At 35.6% G+C, this 17133-nt stretch overlaps 4 protein-coding genes across 4 annotated transcripts; 1 reads left to right on the top strand and 3 right to left on the bottom strand.

The window, feature by feature from the left end:
* Positions 1-37: 37 nt before the first annotated feature.
* On the bottom strand, positions 38-3690 carry LOC9315982 (phosphatidylinositol 4-phosphate 5-kinase 5). The gene is made up of 8 exons (XM_002879869.2): positions 2052-3690; positions 1766-1933; positions 1506-1671; positions 1285-1401; positions 1002-1195; positions 792-922; positions 628-700; positions 38-537 (listed from the first exon to the last, which is right to left on the bottom strand). Exons 1-8 carry the CDS (start codon positions 3230-3232, stop codon positions 249-251), a joined length of 2319 nt encoding a protein of 772 aa, XP_002879915.1. The 5' UTR covers positions 3233-3690; the 3' UTR covers positions 38-248.
* Positions 3691-3788: 98 nt separating this feature from the next.
* LOC9317827 lies at positions 3789-5351 on the bottom strand. The gene is made up of 4 exons (XM_021028696.1): positions 5243-5351; positions 4977-5115; positions 4639-4711; positions 3789-4218 (listed from the first exon to the last, which is right to left on the bottom strand). The coding sequence occupies exons 1-4, from the start codon at positions 5262-5264 to the stop codon at positions 3967-3969; spliced, it is 486 nt and encodes a 161-aa protein (XP_020884355.1). The 5' UTR covers positions 5265-5351; the 3' UTR covers positions 3789-3966.
* Positions 5352-7393: 2042 nt separating this feature from the next.
* LOC9315981 (vacuolar amino acid transporter 1) lies at positions 7394-10291 on the top strand. Its single transcript, XM_002881714.2, has 11 exons — positions 7394-7751; positions 7865-8112; positions 8183-8397; positions 8518-8541; positions 8644-8824; positions 8915-9134; positions 9224-9359; positions 9464-9629; positions 9727-9770; positions 9874-9936; positions 10049-10291. The coding sequence occupies exons 1-11, from the start codon at positions 7540-7542 to the stop codon at positions 10142-10144; spliced, it is 1605 nt and encodes a 534-aa protein (XP_002881760.1). The 5' UTR covers positions 7394-7539; the 3' UTR covers positions 10145-10291.
* Positions 10292-13520: 3229 nt separating this feature from the next.
* Positions 13521-14527, bottom strand: LOC9317826 (sigma factor binding protein 2, chloroplastic). Its single transcript, XM_021030080.1, has one exon. The coding sequence runs from the start codon at positions 14452-14454 to the stop codon at positions 14032-14034; it is 423 nt and encodes a 140-aa protein (XP_020885739.1). The 5' UTR covers positions 14455-14527; the 3' UTR covers positions 13521-14031.
* Between the last annotated feature and the right edge of the window lie 2606 nt (positions 14528-17133).

The following is a 17133-nucleotide window of genomic DNA, read 5'->3' as shown; positions in this document are numbered from 1 at the left end:
AATTCAAATCATTTTATTTTCAATAATTTCCAGACAAGATCATCACAATTTTCATATAATGAAAGGTTACATAAAAATTATACAAGAAGCTGATTACAAAGCTTAATACAAAATCTATAAATTGAAACAAACGAACAAACAAAATGGGAGTCGTACTTCATACTTGCAAGGTAGCCTATTTGCATTTTGCAGAGCTCTTACTTGGGAAACAAGAAATCTAAAAACGCCAGAGACAGATTGAGACCATCTCAATTGTCATCTGTGAAGACCTTAAAGATAAAGTCACGGAAACGCCTCGAGTATTGTCTCGGATCAACCGCAGATATAGAGGAAGGATCATACTGTATGCTCTTGTAAGCGTGTTCAAGCTTCTTGCTGATATCATAATCCTGAAGAATGTCAATTATCCCAAATATCATCACCACTTCGTAGAACTCTCCTGTAGGTTCTCCCACAAGCTGAAGCTCGCAGTCGTTCTTTCTCATTGTTCTCTCTGCACGAGCTGGCATGTTGGTCCCCAATCTAATACTTGCCCACCTGCAACAACATAACCATATTCATAATCCATGTTTCTGTGTTTCGGTTTTGAGTTTGAAAGTGTTGGTAATTGATCTCGTCTTGGGTTACCTTGAGGGATCTGACAGAAGCTCATCAACCTCTGCTCTAGAAAGACGAGGGCCTGATTCTTCTTCTGATTCACCTGTAGATAAGAAAACAAATCATTTTGCTTCTGTGAATGATTCATTTTTGCTGTGGGAAAAAGTAAATATTTTTATTTGACAAAAGCGAACCAATAGGCGTTCGAGCTCCAGAAGGAATCAGCTCTCCAGCGACAGAAGCTTCTCTGAAGTGAATCCCAACTAGAAGACTATAATCCATGATTCTCTCCTGTTCTAGAAACTCGCAGTCTTTATCGATTTGCCTGTGATGTAAACAATGAGCCATGAGATATGAAACAAGCACAAACAAACTATGGACAATTAAAGGATAATGGTTTTCACCTGATGAATTCTTGGTACCATGCTTTCTGCAATCTGAAAATGAAATTCAGGTCGAGGTCTTTTAAGATCGTGTTTGAATCGATTTCTGATTCAGGTTTGTCAGTAGTACGGCCAAGAGAAGATCCTTTTAGATCAAAGCGTCTGTGAACAGAGTACTTAGAACAAAACAGATTACCCATAATGACGAATCGCACCTGCATTATATGCAAACCAAGAGAGTTATCAAACTAAACCAATTGTTTCAACAACCATGCCACATAAAGTGTTAATTTTTTGTATCTACCTTCTTTTGGGTTGGTCCATTCAATTTCACACAGTGTAGACCAAAGAATCTGATTACCAAAGAGTTCTCAAATGCTCGAACATGGTTATAATATGCTGCAAGCATCCCCAGAAGCACCTACATTAAGAAGACAAAAAAAAACGCTCTCAGTAAATGCAATCTGAAAAGTTTTGGTAATAGCCAGCCAACACTTTCTAACCGGTAACTTGAAAAGAACTCACTTTTGTTTCCGACTTCTTCATTGTTTTTATCATGTAACGATCATCGTTTGTTAAATAAAAAAAGCTCCCACTTTTTCCAGGGGATGATAGTTCTCGAAGGGCATCATTCCCACAGATAGATAACATGTAATCAGCTGGGTCTACTTTGAATAGCTTCCTCAAGCTCCTGGAAAGTTATACCACAAGCAAAACATGTTAAATCATAAGTAAGACAGGATTTGTAGCAATGTGAAATAGGTAAAGGGATTTTTTTGTCTAACCTGAAAACTAGTGGGCAATAATCTTTCCATTTGAATTCAGTAGATTGATGTGGAGGTGTGTACTTGGTTCCTTCGCGCGGAAACCTCCTCCATATCTTATCTTTTGGATCGAAAGCTGAAGGCTTCAGATCAAGAGATGCCGCTGGAGCTTGTCTTCCGACAGAATGCCTGCGGAAATAAAATCACTAAACATGACACCAAAAACACAAGCACTGCTCCATGTGCGCATATATACCAACAAAATTCAAATTTTATAACTCAGGATGCATAATATTCTCAAACTTACCTGATTCCTAACTGTAGATTAAGCATAAGCTCGTAATTGCGATGGCCTTTGGATATCGTCTCCCCTTGCTTCCTCCCTGCCTTTGGCAGTTTCATAGGAACAGGGCTCGACTTCAGGCTCTGAATACCTTCAGCGTCCAATCTCATCAACTCTGCATCCAACTCCTTCCTCATATCAGCACCTCCTTCACCGATTTCGTTCCCCCACAAATTCATCTTCTCAAACGCTCTATCAACGCCCACACTTACCCTCCCATCAACCGACGTCCTCCTAGGTTTCTCTATACGCTTGGAAGAGTTCCAAACAGATAGTTTCTTCTGTGAAGGCAACGTAGGAACCCTCTCGCCACTGCAGATCGTGTACTCACTTAGATTATTAAACAAATCTTTAGGATCCCATTCAAGATTCCCTTCATTTCCTGACGGATAATAAGTACCGTTCATTTCCTCTGGATCCTTAGACCAATGGCCAACATAGAAACTCCCATTGTCCCATTTGAACGTCCCATTCCCTCTGGGAAACCCTTCATCCCAAAAACCGTCGTACCTATTTCCATTTGTCCAGACAAAACTCCCTTTGCCACAGATCGTACCATTCTTCCATTCACCGATGTAATAGCTCCCATCGCTCCATTGATACTTTCCTTGACCTTCTTGCAAACCTCTCCTCCATTCACCATCATAGGCATCTCCATTTGCAAAACTCTTGACGCCATGTCCGTGCTTCAGGTTCATCACCCACTGACCTTTATAAGCATCTCCACTCGGACCCGTGTATGTCCCAATACCATCCATGTAACCACTTTTAAACTCTCCTTCGTATGTGGCCCCAGATGGCCACCCAAATTTTCCATTCCCCATGGTTTTCCCATTGTACCAGTCACCGATGTACATGCAGCCATCTGTCCAGAGGTATTTCCCATGGCCATGAGGAAAATTATCATACCATTGCCCTGTGTAGTAGTCCCCATTGGGAAGCACTCTCTCGGCATGGTAGAATTCCTCTGAGCTGCTCCTGTTAGTGGTGGTCTCATCGTCATTTTCATCAGTTGTAGTATCATTATCTGTATGTGGAGCTACCGATACTGTTCCAAAAACGCTATTTGCCCGCTTCTTGGCTTGCTGAGTCTTTCGCACGGTCACCTCCCATGCTTTTAGAACATAGCTTTGGTCCTTGCTCATTATGTTAAACTAAGGAAACTTCTATCTAAAAACCTGTATATTATTAGTACCTAGATAACAACAATCCTAAAGGTATCATCAACAAACATATGTGTCACAGGTCATTTTTCTTTTGCCTCTGTGAATTTCGGAGGCAAAGAGCTTACTTTTTCTCACAAATTGCAGCATTATTCAATTGAATGTTTCTCTGGACCATGTTCCAAAACAAACAAAGATAAACAGAGAAGATCTAATGGCCAAAAAAAATAGTTAAAAGGGAAAAAATGTCTCCGAGATTTCATCTTTTCTTATCAGTTTTAGAAACTAATTTTGTCATTCAAAGAAAGGACTCGTTCATATCCTCAAACCAATGAAAGCCTTGAAATTCAGAGAAACAAGCAAGACCCTCGAATTCTCTATATTTAGCAATTAGCATCTCCTTGGTTCCCTCTAATACGAAGAAATTTTTATTACTTAGATAATAATTTGAAACATAATTTAAAAAGGGACTAATTTAGACGACTAAGTTCGTTAATTAAAATCACTGAAAAAAAATACAGAGTTAACCGAAACTCGCTGAGGCATTCTGTCGAACAACATAAGTTCATTTTTTTTTTCCTTTTCATCAATCACGTAAGTGAACTCAAAGAGTGAAACTTTAAGCTTCACCGAGTATTCCACACACATATAATCAAATCACCAATATAAATTAAGAAAACAAAGCAAAGCTCGAAAGGATCAAACAATTAGTAGAGTCATATCTTATTGAGCTTGGCGAGGAGGAAGACGGTGGCGGAAGTGATGGCGGGGATAAACAAGTCGTTGGGAATGGAAGTCGGAGCTATACGGTTCTTAATGAAGACGGCGATCGCAGGAACACCGAAAATGAATAGTAGAAACTCCTTCACTCCTCCGACGCCGGTGAACCCAGCTCCGATTAAAACCTCTTGAAGAAGCTTCTGAAACTCGTCCTTCGATAGCTTCTTCCCCTCCCCGAGATTGTGTATCTGCTCGTTTCATAAGTAAGAAGAGACGAAGAAGATGATTGATCAGAGTAATTAAACCAATTGGTTAACACATTTTGATTCAATTATTTCGGTTTAGAGTAAACCAAGTCTAAGACTCTGTTTGTAACAGAGACTTTTGTAACTGAACAAAGCTAGCTGAGCATTTCTCTTTTCATTGGGGAAAAAAGCTTTGAAGTTATTTTAACGTTTATCGTGGCATAATATTTATCATTATTCGCTACGCATAAATTCATTTTTCCTCAAGTATATTTTTCATTTTTATAATAACATAGAAAACGTTAAGAGAGCAAATGGTTACAAATTCCTTACTCAATTTTATCAAATCCAAAGAAGTGTCATTAATTTACGATAATAAAACTACATAATGAACAATAGAAATTGGAAGACTTTTATACCTACCTCGTAAGCTTGTTGTAGTTTCTCAACACTTGGCACCTTAAGTTGTGTACCACCGAGTCTTCTATTAATTTCCCTGTCGCACCAAATATATAAATAATCATAATCACATCACATGAAATATCATACCATAATCAAATTGTCATGATGCCGACTATTTGGCTCGAGTCTTTGTCGTTTATTTTTTATTTTTTAAAGCATTGACTTACAAACCATCCAGGACCACTAAATAATTTTTGTCTCCAAAACTCGAAAATTAATCGTTATTGAAAATGGTTGAATAACCAAATCTAATGTGTTTTCGACTCATCTATCGGCTTCATAATAATAATAAAAATTACTCGACAGCTTCAGCCACAATGCGGTAGAAGTCGCCGAAAGACCATTCTTGATCGTCATTTTGTTCTTCTAAGCGTTTGCGGTAGCAATTTTCAACCATAGCTTCCAAGTCTTTCCCGTCTACCTCTCCTTTCCCTTTTGCTTCGTTCCATTATTAAGTATATCACCCCCAAAAAAACGATAATTCATTAATGGAAGATATATATGTATTTTTATAATGAACATCAAGAAAATACGTGATTTGGGGGGAGAAAGAGAAAGGACGAACCGGTATCGAGAGCTTGACCCATATTGTGATAACTTCCTTCTTCTTCTTTTTTTTTTTTGCATATTGTAAAAAATTTGAAGGATAATATTGAGAAATAAATGTTGGAGACGTGACTTGTGAGGTGGGCTCAGTATCTTGGCATTTCCTGATCGATAAGCCACGTACCGGAAGCGTGACAGTTTAACATAAGGATCTAGAGAAAAAAGTGTGAGTCCATTCATTTCATATTTTACATAAAAATACTATTTTCCTTTGTTCACAATTTATTAGTTTTAGACTCACAATATGACTTCTGAGCAGCATAATTAAGTTTTGGGTCTCTTAGAAACATTTGTCAACTTTGATTTCTTTCTTTTTTTTTTTTATGCTTGTTTTTAACCCATCGAATGATTTCTAAACTGGCATACAACATTATAAGGAAGAGATTCTCCTGTTTTGCAAAATATCAAGGTGGAAAAGGCATGGAGATCTTTCTTTAATATGTCTCTGATTAAAACCACATTGGAGATAATTGACCCAAAAAAAAAAATACATTTGTGTCAAAAAGGATAAATTATTAGATTGGAAATGAGCATATGGAAGTTTGACATTTGGAGAAAATTCACATGCCTTTATTTTATTTTATATTTTCATCGAAGAAAATTCACATGCCAATACATACAGACAATGGCGGACCCATTCACATGATAGGGGTGTCACTTGATCCATGTAAAATAAATATATATATCATTTTTGCATTAAAATCCTAAAAGAATCAGCATCAAAGTCGGCAATTCCTTGCTTATTGACACCCCCATGTCTCGTGTTCGATTCCCTAATATGACTCATTTACTTAAATTTTTTCTTTTTGACGCAGGTAAAAATTATTTCTGGGTCTGCCACTGCATAGAGATAACGTATTTCTAAGTTCACTGACACGATTACATGTACACCCCATTCCCTCGTAGACGTTGAGTCACTCCAATCTTCTTCTTTGGACTCTTGCGAGATATTTACATTTAGAACAATGAATAGTTTTAAGCAAGTACCAAGCCTAATAATCCAGCAACATTAATGGTAATTAATAATTAGTATCATTCAACATTTAAATCTTGTAACTTAAAACGATAATGAAGTTTCTTTAGTTTGTCAATAGGCTAAAACACGTATCAAACCTTTTGACCTCTATCATTTAACTACTACGAGAAACATGAATTTTTTCATAAAATTATTTTTCTATGTAGACATATGTTATTAAAATTGAATCATTGCACAAAAATATTATTTATCTATTTCGTAAAATTCTAAAAGTATATATAAAATATTCCAAACGACTAGAACATATATATTTTGCCAAATGATCCCTTGTGATACCGGCCGGCTAAAACAACACATCCGTCCGGACCAAACAAAGAGACCGAACCATCTCAAGGCAACACTTGTCATCGATCAAAAGTCCAATAAACATTGCTTCTCAACTCTGATCTCTTTTCCTCTAATCTCTATCATCACCGCCACGTCACTGATTTCCCGCCTTATAACTAGGGGCAATCAACTCTCGCGGACAGAGAGACAGAGAACAAGAGCACTCAAATCACAAATCCTCGAAAAAGTAAAATTCTTATAATAAAAGAAAAAGAAACAAAACGGACAATTTGTGCTCAGAAAATTCATTCAGCTTTCCTTATTAGTCTTTTGCCAGCTCTGTCCCTCTCAGTGGCGGAGCCAGAAAATCTATTCATCGGGGTCAAAATATATTTTTCTTTCTAAAAGATGCATAAAAGGTAGCTTCATAAGTCGATATACTAAAAGATGTGAAAGATGTTTTCTTATTTCCACCATCACACAATCAAAGATTGATTAAAAACACAAAAAAGAAAGAAGAAGAAGGTAAAACGTTTTTAGATCAGGTCAAAATAAATGTTAAAATATTATATTACTTTATATTAATAGGTTTAATTGTAGTAGATTTACTTAAAATAAATTTTATTAGGCTAATATTATCTATAAGTACAGTGTAATTATTGGGTTTGTAACATAATTTTTTTTATAGGGGTCAATATTTTTATTGGATTGGGGTCAATAATTTTCTTTATATAAAAATTCAACTATTTTTAAAAATTTCACCGGGGTCAATTGACCCCTATGAATCTTCTCTCCCTCCGCCCATGGTCCCTCTGCAAACTTCTCGAACCCACTCTGTAACCAAAAATTCAATCAAAAAGATTTGATTTTTATTTTCCTTTTTCGGTGAGATTTTATCCTCTAAGGTTCTTGATACTCTCTAGATCGATTATTAGTTGGCTTTGTTCGGAAAAATGGAGGACAAGAACAATGATAAGGAGAAAAAACCCGACTTTACGTTCGAAGATGACGAAGATAACGAAGATCTAGAAGAGAACAGCAGTAAGTACGAGAACGACAGTGAAACTGATCAAAGCGATCTCGGAGATCTTCCTGGTGACGCTGATGGTGGCGACGACAACGATGAACCTTTCATTTCCCAGGTTCAATGGCCTCAAAGCTTTAGGTAATTATTAATTTGTAAAGCTCGAAACTTTCGTTGCACAAATCACTACCCATCTCATAAAGTTTTGAGATTTTGTGATGAACATTGACAAGTTTTGTGATTGGTTCTTTCAGGGAAACGACTGATTCTTATACGATTGCTGCATCACCAATCTTCGGGTCGCTCAGGAGTAATCCGAGTTTCTATAGAGCGAGCAGAAGTAATTTAGATGTTGAGTCTAAAGCCCCTTTGCTTCCTGAGAGGCATGAAGATTCAGACAAAGCCTCAGCTACACAATCAGCTTGGTCTCATAAAGGCTCATTTGCTGATGAATTGCCTATTGGTGGCTATGGATGCAGCGTCACTCAAACCATTTTCAATGGTAACCAAAACTGATTCTGATTCTTGGCCTAATTATGAAAACATGTGTTGTAACTTTATATTGGTTACAGCTATTAATGTAATGGCTGGAGTTGGACTTCTCTCAACACCTTATACAGTGAAAGAAGCTGGTTGGGCAAGTATGGTGATTCTTCTCTTATTTGCTGTTATTTGTTGTTACACTGCTACTTTAATGAAAGACTGTTTCGAGAACAAGACCGGTATTATCACTTATCCTGATATTGGAGAAGCAGCTTTTGGGAAATATGGTCGTATTCTTATCTGTGTAAGTGTTTTCATTGATTTTATCTTCCTTTTGATTAGTTGTTCTGTTTTCATTAGCCGCTGCATCTATAGAATCATAGTTTCTTATGGTTTCTGCAATGTTTTTCTGTCTTTGGTGCAGATGCTATTGTACACAGAACTATATGTAAGTGAAGACTCTTTGTTGCCAAATTTAAACTCATGGATCTAGAGTTTGTTTATATCTGCACAATTTGAACTTACTAGAATCTTTGTCCACTTTTTGTAGTCATATTGTGTTGAATTCATCATCTTGGAAGGAGATAACCTTACCGGGCTTTTCCCTGGTACATCCTTGGATCTGCTCGGGTTCCGACTTGACTCTAAACATTTATTTGGAATCTTAACTGCTCTCATTGTTCTACCAACTGTTTGGTTGAAAGATCTACGCATCATTTCCTACCTCTCAGGTACAATCAACTGCATTTTTTCCTTCAGATGATTGATTTCTTTAGTTAAGAATCTTGAACCAGTTCACTTGTTTTTCTTTCATTTCATAGCCGGTGGAGTTATTGCAACCGGTTTGATAGCAGTAAGCGTGTTTTTCCTCGGCACAACGGGTGGGATTGGGTTTCATCACACCGGGCAGGCTGTGAAATGGAACGGTATACCATTTGCAATTGGTATATACGGGTTTTGCTATTCAGGACATTCAGTGTTCCCAAATATATACCAATCCATGGCTGATAAAACCAAATTCAACAAAGCAGTGATCACATGGTAAAACCGAAAACCTCACTCTTATATTAGCTTTTGATGTTTTCATTCCAACTCTAAAACCAACAATTTTTGTTTTGTCTACATTGCAGTTTCATTTTATGCGTTTTGTTATACGGAGGAGTTGCAATCATGGGTTATCTCATGTTTGGTGAAGCTACCTTGTCTCAGATTACACTAAACATGCCACAGAACCAATTTTTCTCAAAAGTGGCACAGTGGACAACGGTTAGAAAACATAACCTGTTTTTTGTTTTTTTTTCTCCATAATCTTTGGAAGTTCCATTTTACACTAAAACTCCATCTTGGTTCTGTTTTATCCTTTTTTTCAGGTTGTGAATCCGTTTACAAAATACGCTCTCCTGATGAATCCACTTGCAAGGAGTATAGAAGAACTATTACCTGACAGAATGTCAGAGAACATATGGTGCTTTCTTCTTCTAAGAACAGCACTCGTCGCTTCCTCTGTTTGTTCTGCTTTCCTTATCCCATTTTTTGGTAAGAACATTAAGCTAGAAAGGTTGGGAACTCACTCGCTTGTCTTTTTACTACTCCTTAATGGTCTTCTTTTGCAATTGGTTTGTTTTCCACACAGGTCTTATGATGGCTCTTATAGGATCTCTTCTCAGTATACTCGTGGTTAGTTTCCATCATCCTCTTTAATATCCTAAGAACATTATTGTTACCAAATGCGACACTCAAAAACTCAAAAGTCTTTTACATGAATGTTTGTATGGTTCAGGCAATAGTAATGCCAGCTCTATGCTTCATAAAAATAATGGGGAACAAAGCTACTAGAACACAGGTATATAAATTGAGCCTTTTTGGTGTCCTGTTATCAGTTTCTTGAAGTTATTAGGGGATGATGAGTTTCTGTATTTGGATTCTTAAGGTTAACACTGAGTTGTGTAATACAGATGATTCTGAGTTCCACAATTGTGGCCATCGGGTTGGTAAGCGGAACCTTGGGGACATATTCTTCGGTTGCAAAGATCATTAGGAACTATCAATGAAGAAACTCCATGACAAAGCCCCATAGTTTCTCTCCTTTTCTTTGGGTTGAATGTTTTTTGTTGAAGCTAATAAACTCTTGATTAAGATTAATTTGGACTTAAAAGTTAATAAAACTAGTGAAAGGTTTTGCTTTCTCGTAGTTGTTACTTTTGCTTTTGTATTTTTGTTTATCTCTTCATTTTTCGGAGCCAACTTTCTCATGTTTAGCTTTGGGTATAATGAGCTCGCCTATTTGATAAAGGCATGCATAAATAATATCACAAATAATTAACCTGTAAAGATAGATATATAAAACAAAAATTTATGTTCTCATGATGTTTCAAAAATCTGTTTTTGTGCTTTTTTGTATGTCACAGTTGGTTCACAGCTATTTGAAACAAGAGGAAAAGAGACTACTTTCAGTTTCTTTTGAGTTATTTCATGACCGGTATAATATTACGAGTAGCAATAGAAAACACTAATTTATAACAATGTTTTGAATGGCTTGTGCCACAAATAATCCTTGTCGTCAACCTATAAATATATCGGGCTTCTTAATTTTTGCAGTTTTGGTCAAATTTTTGAGTCCTCTATCTTATTGTTCACAAGTCATGACTATCTTGATGAAAGTATCTAATGGTCCTTTGCGATACAATGCTTCTGGATAATCATTCTTAATTACTACATCTATTCCAAAATTATAACTTTTTTTAGATTTAATTTTTTCATTAAAAAAAAAACAAAAATTATAACTTTTCAAAGCTGTGAAAACGTAGGGATCTCATGCATGGTTCACAATCTATCGAAAATACAAGCAAACCCAACGATATTGAACTATAAAGAGAAAAAAAAAAAAGAACAGTTTTTACAAGGTTAGTATCGTCCATTTAGTGACCCAAACAAATATCTCTCGTCTCATCGTCACCGACATACCAAAGTAGGAAAATTACGAGACTTGAGGTTTGTCGGTCCTGTTAAAGTATCTGCTAAATTTTTTGTTATTTTTTTTTTTTCGTCTAAAGGATTTCATTGATAAAATGCGATTGAGTTTTACAAAGCCGACAAAGAACGAAATTCTTTCGGAGATAAAGCCGGCGGGTACATAGAAACCCCCAGAAACTTAAGGTCAAAAGAGGCGGACAAACATAACAAAGCCCAAACGAGGGAAACTTAAGCCCAAACGAGAGAAATTACAATCTACGGAAATAGATACGGAATTGGAACCGCTAAAAGCTTAGTCTCAATTAAGCCCAAACATGAGAACGACGAACATGGCGAGATACAGAAATCAAATCGAGAAACCTGACAGAGAATTTGACGAAGGAAGAAGAACGCACTTGCTCAACTCTTTCAGTCCAAGATCACACGACTAACTAAACTGAGAGGATCCTGCTGAACCGTGAAACGAAGACGACTAAACCAACCTTCTAACAAAACCGGAGGAAACCCAAACAAGTGGGTGAACTGAACTATCCGCGAATTGTAAGATGAGGAAACCGAATGAAAACTCAGCCCAGAGACACCATGGAAAGGCAAAGCAGAGACAAACCACCAGCAAAATCCAAGACACAATCCGCAAAAACAAGTCAACCGGGCTAACTAATGCTTCGGGCTAACTAATGCTTCGGGCTAACAACAACAAGGAAGCGAGACAGCCTAGACCGAAGACCGGAACACACAAACCTCCGCATGAGCAAATCGTCCTAAGAGTCTAAACTATCCAAACCAGTAAAGAGCGAGCCTAAGCCTAAGATTAAAACCCCACCAACAACCAAAACGGACCAAACACAACAACCCCAAAGATAGAAGAGACGAAGGACGATATTACCAGAAAGAAGGCAACATCGATTCAGCCGAAGACGAATCCAAAGATCCGCCTAACACCAATCGATTACAGGAACCTCCAGCCACCACTGAAACCAGATGATGACGCGAAGATCTAATCTGAACCGAAAGAGACCGGCGCACATGTAGGATCTGTCCGACAAACGGAGAAGAACCAATCTGAATCATAAGAACACCAACGCAAGACATATCCGTCTGAGGGGTTGCTACTGGCCGAAAACAAAGGAGAAAAACAAGTAAAGCGTAGAGACGGACTCTCTCACGGCTCCGATGAGGAGCACCGGAAACCGGAGAGAGTCAAAACGGTAGCAACTTTTTGTTATAGATTATTGGTTTTTTTTTTTTGTCCCAAAAAAAAAAGATTTGGTTTTTAACTTTTTTTATATATATGACCAAAGAAAAAAAGATTATTAGTTTAGTTTTTTTCTTCTTAAATATTGATGGACAAAATTTACAGCGAAACTTGAGGAAAAAACAAAAGAAGGATATTATTGATATTTCTTTCTCTATATGGAATTGGTTGGTAAATATACCTTTATTAACTATAAGGTACATTAATTCGATAACAAAACTAGATTTCTTAACCAGTAATAATATGATAGATGGTGACAAGTAAACAAATAGAACAAACAAAAAGTAAACATACAGAAAATAAATATGTATTAATGTGTCAGTTCTTGGTGACAATTGAAACGAGTCGGTCTATTGGCCGTGCAAAACAAGCGTCAAAACATTAGTCATCTTTTTAGTCAAAACTCAAAAGATAAAGATTGTTCCAAGCGAATGCGCCCTAAAAAATGATACATTTGTTTAGAAATATTATTTTTAATTCAAATTGGCTATCTCATAAATCGCTGAGGTGTTTTTTTTTTCTCGACATCGAACCATAGCTCACAAATCACATTAGAAAATTTTAAAAAATTGTGGAGCGTTGAATATTTCTACAATTTAAGACATCGCAATAGTCAACTACGATTAACAAACCGTACGAAACAAGTTGTTGTTACCATTAAATGTAGTTTGTATCAAATGAATATTTCCACTTAAAGATTGTTTGTAGATTGTAAATGCAGATGCGAAAAACAAACATATGAAAAAATCTATATAGGTTTTGCTTTTGTGTAATTGTGTTTACAATTTATAAATGGTTAACGAATATTAAAATAATATTTTTTAAATTTAAATAATATTTGAATATAATATTAAATGTTTGTGTTATACACAATCAAACTGATATGTTTTTTTTGTCTGTCACATTAACTTTAATTTACAAGCAAAATACCAAATCGAAATGCAAACATGCATGTAAAAATCATCGGATCCATCGCCTCAACAAATATTCATTGAAACTTTCATTTGTAACTTGTGAGGAGTCATAAAAACAGTATGTTTGCTCACTGAAATTTAATACTATATAACAAATGATTTTTGTTTAAAATTGATACTATATGATATATGACAAACTTTCAATTGTTATTTTTTTGTATTTTTGTTAAAATTTGAAATATATGAATAGTTAATGATAAATCATAGTTCCGTATCATTGTAAAATATTGAAATATAATTGTATTATTGCGTCTATTATACAGAGATGGGGTCATCCAAAAAAAAACAAGAGCGATACATCATACATCTATCCAAATGTTCTACTAAAGTCCGTGATAACTTAAAAGCTCTAAATGGACTATTATTTCTTTTCCGTTTGTGATCATTTACATCGGAGATTAAACTGATCACAAAATCATTACCACCAAATTGGAAAATTTTATAAGCTACTTGAGGCTATTACATATTTACACAAATAAACCCACCTAATACTGTTTGATTATTATAAAAAAAACACACAAACAAATGAAAGATTTCTCGCTTAAAAGATTTGCTGTTTATATACTCACAAACGCAAATAATTCGCGACAAAAAAAAAAACTATATATGTTATATATCTATATATAGGTTTTGATGAAAAGAAAACCCTAAAACTATAGATGGTTTATTCTTCGTGATCGGTGTTTCACTGCCGGAAACTAAAGACTCTTTTTTTGTTTTTAATAGTAGAAGATATTCAGAGAGAACCAATGCTTCCTAAAGCATTCACATTGTAAAACCCAGACGAGAAAAAACCAGAAAGACCTGCCGACATCTGAGGAGCATTAAACACTTCCTCATCCAACGGTGAATAATACTCACGAACCTCACCATCCAACGGCTCAGAGTTCATCTCCGACTCACACGGACGGTGGGGATCTGCGGCGACGAAAGTGGTGGGTGACGGTGGTAGATCGGCGGCGTCTTGACCGGTGAGTTCTTGAACAAGCTCTCTGAACTTGGAAGGACAAGTCTCGACTCTCATCGGATTAGATATGTAACGGACTTTGATGGGTTTGTTGGTCGTCGTTGACTTCCTCTTCTGCTTCGGTGGTATCCTCGTCGGAGACGATGATGACTTTCTCTGGTTTATAAGCAACGTTGATGATGACTGATCCATCTTCTTTTAGTTCTTTTGTAATAAGAGAAGATTTTAGATGTGTGAGCTCTCTCTTGTTTTAGTCCAATTTTTAAATATATATATATACAATAATAAACTTTGATTGTTTTTACTTTTTACTTTTAGGAAGGAGAGTGGAAGTTAATGAGAAAGGAGAGAATTTAGGGAAGAGAGAAGCACACAAAAATTAAATGGCCCTGGCGCGTTTAGTCCACGCGCGTTTAACTTCACCGTGTCTCCATGATCTTACTTAGATGACTAGTGTGATTTGTTACTCTTTTTTGATTGAATAATCTTAGACTAAACTGATGATAGTCATACTTATCATACTTGTTGTAATCGTATATCTACTAGAATAACCAGTATTTAAAGAATTGACCACATAGAGATATCTAAACCATTTGAACATTTCAAATTTTCAATGGCAGTCAAATTGGATAAATAATGAATTTTTTGGTGACAGATAAAATAAAACGTAATGACTGCTTTACAACCCAAAAATAATTAGAATTATTCAAACAGGGTTTTCATTATTTTAGAATCGTGGGTTTGTATTGCACGCGCCAAAACAATCGCGTTAAAGTGGAAGCCGCCGTCGGCTAATTAGCCATCAGGGGCATCAACAGAAGCGCCACGTCAAGATCGCTGATGTAGACATATAGACGCCATGACGTCACTTGACCCGGCGATATTGATCTCACCAAGTGTATAAAAGACAAACATCTCAAAAAATAAACATAATGGAAGAAGAAAAAAAACTAATTTAACTAACCTTCGCAGGAACCTTTGAAGGATCCATTATATTGATGAATGATGATGCTACTTATTACTTCATCATAGACTCATAGTGAACTAACACAAATTTGATCCTAAAACAAAAGAAATCAACCGATAAATTCTAACCATTTTATCAAAAAGAGAAGATATAAGTACAAGTGTAAATTATATTTTTGAACTATTTTTTTTTGTTACCACAAAAAAATGTGTAAATTATTATTTTTCTAACATATGCAGTATGAAAAGGGGAAGTCGTTCAATTAGAGTCAACTCAACTGTTTTCATGGTTTAAAGAGTCAACTCCAATTGGTGACCACGGGATACACAGTGTCTAGAGTCTAGCTATCTTTGCTCCAAATTCAAGTATGGCATTATAGATTACAGATCTAAGTACTGGTGATTTAGTTTAGTCAATTTTCTTAAAGAAAAAAAGGTATTGAGTGTATATGTGGAAAATTTGAAGTTAATATTAGTATTTAAACACCTAATACTGATTTTTAGTTATATTTTTGGCAAACTTTTTTCTTTGCCGACTCCAACAACAAAAAAGTGTTATTTGGTAGAAATTTATTAGCATCTATTACAATTTAAACATAGTGTCAATGTTGATCTCGGAGAGTAATTTATGAGCAGAAAATTCTTAAAAAAAAAACTATAACTAAAAGCTTATAATTGGAAAATAATTGAGAGAAATGAAGGCAAAAGGGGTCCATGTGGACAAGTGGGAAGGGGGAGGGTTCCCGGGGGAGGGTAGCACTGCGGTATGTATGTGCTGTGTGGTCTGTCCTAACTAAATTAAAGGTCTCTTAAAATCGATCTATATTAATGAGGGCCCTCTAATTGCCCCTCTCAAAACTCCTTATTTTAATTTCACTTTACATTCTATTCACAAAGTTGATGAGGTTTTTAATCATCGTATAGACTACAGTGGATTCTAAGAGAATAATATTCGGTGTTAGTTCACTACTCAAAAGAAAGTTATCAAAACATTCGAGAAATTTTAGTACTTTTAAAAAAAAAAAATCAAACTTAACCATAGAACATAGAAAGTCAAGTCACGTGTACGTAGACTGATAGTCTTTCAAATTCACATGACAAATAAGATAATTCCAAGTTTACGACTTGGCTCGATATATGTCAATAAAAGTTGGAAAAATGAAAAATCTCGTATATAACGAGAGGTCATCATTCTTCCCATAAACAAATAAAAATACCACTTTTACCAAAGAAAAAAAAAAAAAAAAAAACCCTCCCCTTGTTATGTATTCATTTTATAATAAGTTTTCTATCCATTTTGACATCATTTGTTGGAGAAAATGGTTATTTAACGTTCAAATGTTTTAGTATCGCACTCTCGAAAGAAAAAACAAAGAAAAACTTATATACAATAGATGGATTTTTTTTAATTATGTTGGGAATAACATAACCGATGTTACCAACAATACTTCAATTCTTGGTTTGAAGGAAAACTGTTTTTTTGTTTGGTGTATTGTTTGAAGGAATTTATTTAGATGTAGAGACATAAACGATGTAAGAAGATCAAAAACACTAATTCACAAAAGCGACGTATTTCCTTGGTTCAAATAACTATCACATCCTAATATTTATGAGTCTCATACCATAGAAAACGAATCATATTTTCTCCATAAGACCATAACCATTATAGAACTAATTTTTTTGTAAATTGTCGGCGACACCATTGCCCATTTCTAGCTTATGAATTGGGGCAAATGACCGATTATGTTGATGGCGATGAATAATTCGGTAAAATTACAGAAATTACAATAATACCATAGCCGAAGAATTTGGTGGTTTTTTTGAACACTAACGACAAAAGACACCAAAAAGTAAAAAAACGTATTCGTGGTTGCATTATTCGGAGGGCACGTAAGTGGGTTGACT

This window comes from Arabidopsis lyrata, assembly GCF_000004255.2.
Source record: "Arabidopsis lyrata subsp. lyrata unplaced genomic scaffold ARALYscaffold_4, whole genome shotgun sequence".
Taxonomy (NCBI): domain Eukaryota; kingdom Viridiplantae; phylum Streptophyta; class Magnoliopsida; order Brassicales; family Brassicaceae; genus Arabidopsis; species Arabidopsis lyrata.
This window is presented reverse-complemented; position numbering and strand designations above follow the sequence as displayed.

What these genes read in the sequence shown, in the direction of transcription:
- LOC9315982 (XM_002879869.2), bottom strand. Translation starts at nt 3,232, where the DNA reads ATGAGCAAGGACCAAAGCTATGTTCTAAAAGCATGGGAGGTGACCGTG. An exon ending in TATTGCCCACTAGTTTTCAG is followed by an intron (nt 1,672 to 1,765) that starts GTTAGACAAAAA and finishes ATAACTTTCCAG; the next exon opens with GAGCTTGAGGAAGCTATTCA. An exon ending in TGGAGCTCGAACGCCTATTG is followed by an intron (nt 701 to 791) that starts GTTCGCTTTTGT and finishes TCTTATCTACAG; the next exon opens with GTGAATCAGAAGAAGAATCA.
- LOC9317827 (XM_021028696.1), bottom strand. Translation starts at nt 5,264, where the DNA reads ATGGGTCAAGCTCTCGATACCG. An exon ending in GGGTCAAGCTCTCGATACCG is followed by an intron (nt 5,116 to 5,242) that starts GTTCGTCCTTTC and finishes AATGGAACGAAG; the next exon opens with CAAAAGGGAAAGGAGAGGTA. An exon ending in AACTACAACAAGCTTACGAG is followed by an intron (nt 4,219 to 4,638) that starts GTAGGTATAAAA and finishes TGAAACGAGCAG; the next exon opens with ATACACAATCTCGGGGAGGG.
- LOC9315981 (XM_002881714.2), top strand. Translation starts at nt 7,540, where the DNA reads ATGGAGGACAAGAACAATGATAAGGAGAAAAAACCCGACTTTACGTTC. An exon ending in ATGGTCGTATTCTTATCTGT is followed by an intron (nt 8,398 to 8,517) that starts GTAAGTGTTTTC and finishes TCTTTGGTGCAG; the next exon opens with ATGCTATTGTACACAGAACT. An exon ending in AACAAAGCAGTGATCACATG is followed by an intron (nt 9,135 to 9,223) that starts GTAAAACCGAAA and finishes TCTACATTGCAG; the next exon opens with TTTCATTTTATGCGTTTTGT.
- LOC9317826 (XM_021030080.1), bottom strand. Translation starts at nt 14,454, where the DNA reads ATGGATCAGTCATCATCAACGTTGCTTATAAACCAGAGAAAGTCATCA.